The sequence below is a fragment of the Aphelocoma coerulescens genome, chromosome 6 (genome assembly GCF_041296385.1).
Source record: "Aphelocoma coerulescens isolate FSJ_1873_10779 chromosome 6, UR_Acoe_1.0, whole genome shotgun sequence".
NCBI classification, from domain to species: Eukaryota; Metazoa; Chordata; class Aves; order Passeriformes; family Corvidae; genus Aphelocoma; species Aphelocoma coerulescens.
Window position 1 is genome coordinate 34,082,739 of NC_091020.1, and position 7,582 is coordinate 34,090,320.

Here is a 7,582-nt window from a genome sequence, read left to right on the forward strand (position 1 = left end):
TTATTCAACCCAGCACACTGTACTTCAGTTTATAAGGGTTTCATGATCTCTTCAGTTTCTCCTCTGGAATCTTTATTACAATATAGTTGGAAATATGTATTAATCCAAAGGTACTTTTTTCTTTTTTTAATCACGTTTTAACGAAAATGAGAAGGAAAAAAAAAGAAAAAGAGGTGAAAATAAAGAAATCTGGAATGTTTCTGTCGGTGTTTTAAGGCATAACAAACTACAGTAATTTATTTCACCACATCCAGTTGTAATGCTAAACCACAGATAAACATTACTAATGGAGCAAGAATGTGTTCCTTCCTTCTGATGGAGGTCCAAGATTGCCTTTTGGAGTTTGCCAAACAGCATGGGGCACTTCATTCACCATGTGATTGGCACACACTTCAGTTCTGAATCAGTTTGGGGATGAAATTGTTGGCTAAAGCTCTGGAAATTCTGACTCTGGAGCTGTCAGGGAGGCTGTCTTTACTTTGAGAAAAAGCAATTCATTTTAATAGCACTATGTTGCTTGGCTTTTTATTTGGTTTTACATTGTTCATTGATGTTTTGGATTTTGATGTATTGTGCAGCACCCCAAGAACTCTAACAGGGGCAACTTCATTAAAAAAATTAGTTTATTATTTCAACATGTGCTAATAAAATTGCTACATGTTTGGGCAGTCCAATCCCATCTATTTTGATGGGACACAAAAAGGCCATCAGCCACTGCATGCTGACACCAAAAGATGTATCTCTTCACTGAAAGGCAGAAATGTCATTTCTTAACTGAGCTCATGTTCAAGGCAGCTCTTACAATGAAGGGAATTCTAAGGGTCAAGGGTTTATTTTCCCATTTATCTTGTAAATAAAGGAAATTATCTCAGAAACTTATGATTTATTTTTTTTTAGTCAACATTATTTTACATAGCAACAAGCTTATTTGTAGGATATTTTAAGACATACAGTTTGGCTTATTATTTTTATTGATATTAATGGAAATGATCCAGAAGAGGAAAACACATCATCTGGAGGTCTGACTCTACTGCCTGCCATATCCTAACGTCAGTGAATATTCTGGGAGCAGAGTGCTTGGAGGATTGGGTTTGAATTATCTTCCTTGGGGACATGTAAGTATAAAATCATGAATTATTTTAAGATACAGTCCACCCCAAACTCAAACCTCCATGCAACACTTCAGGTCAAGCTTTTTTCCCCCTTACAGCCATGAACCAAATTTGTGGGTGCACAAATGTTGTTCACAACACTCTTTTTTTTTTCACTTCTACAACAGCTGTGCTAGAACCAAACAGGACACTTATTTTGCACAGCAATCTAATGCACAGCTTCTTTTTTTACCTACTTTCTCTAATGGCTGGTCACCTGCCTTCTCAGCCATGAAACCTTTCAGAAATGTTTCTCTCTTACCTGAACACACACGGGTTTGGCTCCCTGCTGTGGTAATCCCTCGAGGATCCAGTTCCATTATGCTCCTGTGTCAATACAGGTGCTGTCAGCTGCCTGAGGCACAGCCCTGCCACTGATTCAGAAGCTGAAGAAGCTTAGGTATCAAGATGGGGGTCAACCAGAATCAGATGACACAAGCACAATCCCTATCTCTGTTCTCTTAATAGAGATATGTCTAAAAATATGCACAATCTTTCTTTTCCTTATAATGCTCCTCTTCTTTAAAGTTTTTATAGTACTGTATGTTTTCAGAGTAATGTAAGGCTGTTGATCACAATGAACTCTCAACTGTACTGCCACGTGTGCTTTACACAAATGTTTATTCCTTCACCGTTGGTTTGAGTAGTGAACAGTTCAGGTTTGCCAGGTCAGTGCTGCAGAGGTGTTTTGCTAATTAAGATGACTTGTATGGCTGCACAGCTTTTTCATCTTCGGGAGCAGGTTTGTCACTGCACTGCTCTTGGGTGTGGTGTTTTGGGTAGCGCCTACAACCCCGGCCCTCGTTGTTTCCAGGGGTCAGACCTGCCACAAATGAGGTCTGGTAAACGGTTAAGAAGCTGTTGCTGTTGCTCTGGTCTAGTGCATGAGCCCACTCAAAGAAGTTATGGGAGGTGTGTTTCTGTTTCTCTGGATCCAACTTCCTCAGGCCCATGCCCTAGGAAAAAAAAAAGGAAAGAAAAATTCATGCAAACATATGACTTCCAGTCACAGCTTCACAGATGAATCTTGTAACAGTCACTACCCCACTGGGAAGTGAACGAAGCTGTTACCACAGTGATTTCAAGAACTCATGGTCGATCTTTAGCAAGTTAAAAATAATATTGTCAGACTTGCCTGTATGAACATTTTTGGTTGCATATATAATGGGAAATCTGCTGACCTTCCACCTCTCAGTGCTAATAAACCACTTTTACTTTGCATTTCTGTAGCACACCATCTACTCAAGGCTATTTAGCTACACTCAGCTAAATTAATCTTCAGAGGCACCCAAAGAAATAGGTTAATAATTCTGGGTTTGGACTGCAATAAAGAAACTGAGACAGACCATGAAATCTGAATCTTCAATGCTATCCCTTGTGTGTCCAAACACAAAGAGACAGAGCCTGATTTTCACACTCCACAGCTTGCAGGAAATTTATCTGGAATTATGGTTGATCAGTATCTCTAAAACTATGAGACACTGCACAAAGTGAACAGAAATGGAGGTTACTCAGTGAATAATGAATTCCAAAAAGTCTAGGCCTGACAGAGCCCAAAGTCAGACAAACTCCCTATATCACAATTCACTGCTTCCTCCTTTAGTCATTATCCTGGGAACTGCACTATTTCTTTTGCTGCCTGGAATGATATCAACAATCTAAGGCAAGTGGAAGAACATGAAACTGTTGCCCATACAGAAAAGCCCAATACAATTTAAATTCTAGTCAAAGTTGTGGCTTGTGCAGCATACATTTAAACAGGAGTATTGTAAAGAGATGTGGATTGGAAGAGAATGCATTCTTGAGATATATTGTGGGTATCTTAAGGTCCTTTGGTTAAATTTGTGATAAAGATGAGTCTGAACAAAATATTTGGGACTGTGAATTACAAGTGGCTGAGATCTCTACAAAAATTCATTGCAAGGCCAATCACTTTTAGCAGACTAACAGGGCATGTAACTGGGTACAAAACCACAACAGGAATAAAATGCCTGCCTGACACAAATCATGGCTTTTTCCTTCCCTTTGAACTGTGCCACTCTCAGTGACTGTGTAAGCTGCTGCACACCCATGACAGTCCCAGAGAAGTCCCACTCCTATACCAATAAAAAGTGTATTTTCCCGTGCTATTTACATTTTTGTCTTCTCACAAATCTTAACATTTATTCTTTCTTTTTTTACAGGGGACTGAAAAGATGCTGTATTTAATCTCTGGCAGACCAACAGATCTGAACTTGCTTGATTTGTCTCAGGACTGGATACTTACCAAGTCAAAATACTCTGCTGCATTGCATATGTCGTGTCTGTTGTCATGAGAAGAGAATGGGAAATGGTTGTTTCCTGCTTTCTAAAAGAAAAGAAATGATAGCAAAAAAATATGAATTTTCATATACTTTGTTTGGAGTCTATTAGTCTTAGTTCTTATATTCTGAAATTACAGCTGCCTTTGTTCTAGCACAGAACACATATTCCTATGTTAAATATTCAACTGTACATGATTTTCTAGGGGTAAATGTGGACTTTGTATTTTTTTTTAATAAAATCATCAGGAGGATTTGCTGGATATATACATGATTAATATAAAAGTGGGAATTTTCAAATAAGAAATGATACATTCTGTCTGCAGCAAAATGCTGGATATATGTCAGGATTGCCTTGCTTGATTATGTAGTAGGCCTAAAGCTAATTAAAATAAACTACAAAAGGGACCTCAAAACTGAATTAGTCTGTGATTTATGAACTGAATGTCATGGACACTGCTTGTTGCAGGGGAAGTGGAGGAGGTATTAATTGCTTAACTAATTTATAATCTCATTCTTTAACATGATGTTCATCCAGTCTCTAAATGAAACTAGAGTTTCAGAAGAAAAAAAGGACATCAAAAAAGCTCTTTTAGAAATAATGAACATATTTGGCTTTTTAAATGCTTGTTATATATCATTGCAATATTCCAATTATGATATTCCCCTCCAAACAAAAAAAGCAAGTTTTAATGTAACACAGTCTAAAAGAGGTGTTTCAAGAGTAGGGGAATCTGAATCAGTTCTAAAGGTAAATGTAACTGGAGGCCTGATCCAGCAAGAAGATTCACCAGACACAAAATCTGCCTGCATGGGGTCAGCTGCATGGTCAGATCTCAGGATATTTGGTTTACTAGGCAGATTCTCTACCTTTTTTTAGGTATGTTCACATGTTCACTTGTCTCATGCAGATCCAACCAGACTGTAGTTCAGTGGGCTCATACATGTGTTTAAAAATAAGCACTTTCTGAGTGTATAAAATTTCTTACTAAATTATCCTACTGCAATTAAAAGTCAATCTCAACATTTCAGGAATAGTGTTTATTACCAGTGCCTAAACAAACTTCCTCAGATTGTTCCATTTTATCCTTTAGTGCATCTTCATGCTCTCGTCACTGATCTCAGATGAATTCTCAATTTATGACAGAGAAGAATTTCCCTAATTCTATTTAAAAGTGGAGGGCTGGTAAAGACAAGACATGAAACACCAGGTGAACAGTCCCACTGGTATTGATAAAAGGTCCCTCCACCCTGGTTCTCCTTTTCAGGCAGTGGCTAAGGCCAGATGTTCCACAGAAAAGTAGATGTAATATTAACACAGTGTATACTCATGTTACAATATATTCTCCTTTTCAGTAGCCCCAAGCTTCCCTTTTAAATATTCCTTCCAAGTCCATTTCTGCGCTTCATTATAGCAAAACCTGTGAAATGAACCCACTGTAATTGCTGTGCTTATAGGAAATGAAAATAGAAAATGTTCTGTGCACAAAGTGGGTGGGTAAAGCAAAGCTCAGTGTGATGATAAAATAAGGACATGAAAACGTGCTTACAACACTGCAACATTTTAAATACTTGTGATTTTAAAAAATAATGTATTTCTTTTCATCCTAAATTTTTTCACAAATCTCATTTTAAAGCAAGCCTTAAAAATGCTTCAAATGAGAAGCTTCTAACTTTTTAATGATCAAAAGAATAACCCTTTGTGTGAATATACTGAATTTCCAACAGCGGATCAAATTTCCATTTAACGTCCTTACAGGGCTTTACACACAGTCTGTGGGCTGAGACTGATCACGGTGTATTCGGTGTCTCAATAATAAAAGGGAAAATCAGCAATAATACAGCAAGACTTTGAGCAACCAAAATGATAAGTGAGTAACAGGGAAATATGTTTCCTCCGCAGCACAGGCAGCAATCACTCCATCCCCTGAGGCACAAAGTCTGCCAGCCCGCTGTGACTGCTCCGCCAGCGACCCTGAGTGCTGTTCTTACTTACAACTTCGCGAGTGACAACTTGCAAAAGAGCTCCGAAAATCGGCTGTGTTGCCACAGGAACTGACTCACCTGCTCCCGAGCTTTGTATTCCAGCGGCATTCTAAATTCCGTTCCCAGAGCGGCTGCCGAGTTCAGGACATGTTTAAGTGAAGCGCTTGTTGTTGATTCCAGCTCGCCCTGGCCATCTCCAGCGTGAGCAAACTAGAAATTAATGAAGATTATGACCCTTTAAAATAAAATCCAACTAAAAAAACAAACAAAACAAAAATAATCCCACGAATAAATCTGATCAGAAATGTGGGTAAAATGGTATTTTCCCATTTATCTTTTATTACTTGGATTGCAGCAGCACCTAGTGGCGTCTGGAAAAATGAGGAGCCTCCCACACACACAATGCAAACCCTACCATAAAGACCTTCGAACGTAGATAAAATAACCAGACAAGAATTCTAGGAACCTTCAAGACAAGAATGTCCAGGAACTTTCTGGAAATTTGTTTGTTTATACAGCAATAACCACCAAGGAAAACAACGACCTTTCCCCCCCCCCGCTACACCTACTGTTGTACAGGTTTGAAAACACAAAATTTTCAGGAACAGCTTAACCAAACATCAAGCCAAAGAGTTCAGAGAGTGAGGAACAGCCTGTGCCAGGAGTGTCACAGTGCCCTGGGATGCCAAGACGTCCCAGCCTAGCACTTCCGATGGGATCACAGTGTTCTCCTGGAGGCGAGAACCAAGGCAAACCTTGGCTGGAGTCCTCCAGAAGAGAAGGAAAATCAGCCAGGGCTAACTATCAAATAAGAGACCTCCAGCATTGCTGGAAAACTGGAAAAAAAAAAATCCAGCCAGGGTTAGTTAGCAAGCCAGGACTCTTGCACACTTCCTCTGAATACCTAGGACACCCTTCCCTTATAAAGCTCAGGAGTGGGAAGATTCATTTCTGGTTTAAGGACAAAGTCACCCTTGGTGCTTCTTTGAGAGTTTAAGGATAAAGAAGGCCTGTGGGGGACACGGGGACTCCTGCCTGACCCTTACCCAGTCACCAGGGCGCCGCTCACCGGCCTGCTCACAGCCCTCCTCAGACATGGCTCGGTGTCACTGCCACCCCTGGACACTGCCAGGGCCACCGCGGCTCCTTGGTGACCTGCTCACGCAGTGGGGCGTGTGTAGAATCCTACCCTGTGACCTCAGAGCCTCCCTGGTGTTTCAGTGAGATCCACACAACCAAAAGCAACCCAGGGCAACACTGCTCTTGCCCATGTGCGGCAGGGAAGGGGGAAATAACAGCTCATAAAAGCATTAAATGTTAAAAACAAATCAGTTCTGCACAATCACTTCAGTGACACTTTACAGCCTGAATAGGAATGCATGCGGAGAGTTGTTTTTGAGGAAAACCCCAAGGATGTTAGGGACAGAATTTTTAAGATGCAACTTCCTTCTCTTTTGAAAATGGTTTTACACATACACACATCTTAATTGAACACACAACCAATATTTACAGAAAACCTGACTGCGTCTTAATGGGTTTCTTTGCTTTTGAGTTTGAGCGCTGACTTGGAAACATCCCAACTCCTTAACTGTCAGCACACTTGGCCAGTGTAGCACAAACCAAAACTTTGCCTCCTTGGCCTTGACAGACTTGTGTCCTTTTTGGCTTCAAACTGACAGAGAGTAGGTATAGATTAGGTATTAGGAAGAAACTGTTCCCTGTGAGGGTGGGCAGGCCCTGGCACAGGGTGCCCAGAGCAGCTGGGGCTGCCCCTGGATCCCTGGCAGTGCCCAAGGCCAGGCTGGACATTGGGGCTGGGAGCAGCCTGGGACAGTGGGAGGTGTCCCTGCCCATGACAGGGATGGCACTGGATGATCTTTAAGGTCCCTTCCAGCCCAAACCATTCTGTGATTCCATGATCTATATATATGTGTGTGTTTATGTATATAAAAAGATATATGTGGCTATAGATAGACATAGATGTAATTTAAGAGGCAGTCAGCATTTGTACTCCCTGACCAGTCGTGAACTGTACTGCCTCTTGTGGTTTAGAGATCGAGGAATATCATCTACAAGGAAAAGAATAGATACTAAAAATCCCATGGGCACTATTTAGGTATTACTTGATTGCTGAGGCCATCACAG

General features: G+C 40.6%; 1 protein-coding gene across 1 annotated transcript; it reads right to left on the minus strand.

The window, feature by feature from the left end:
• Positions 1 to 1,783: 1,783 nt before the first annotated feature.
• Positions 1,784 to 6,534, minus strand: TEX36 (testis expressed 36). Its single transcript, XM_069020472.1, has 4 exons — positions 6,484 to 6,534; positions 5,516 to 5,647; positions 3,418 to 3,498; positions 1,784 to 2,107 (listed from the first exon to the last, which is right to left on the minus strand). The coding sequence occupies exons 1-4, from the start codon at positions 6,532 to 6,534 to the stop codon at positions 1,847 to 1,849; spliced, it is 525 nt and encodes a 174-aa protein (XP_068876573.1). The 3' UTR covers positions 1,784 to 1,846.
• Between the last annotated feature and the right edge of the window lie 1,048 nt (positions 6,535 to 7,582).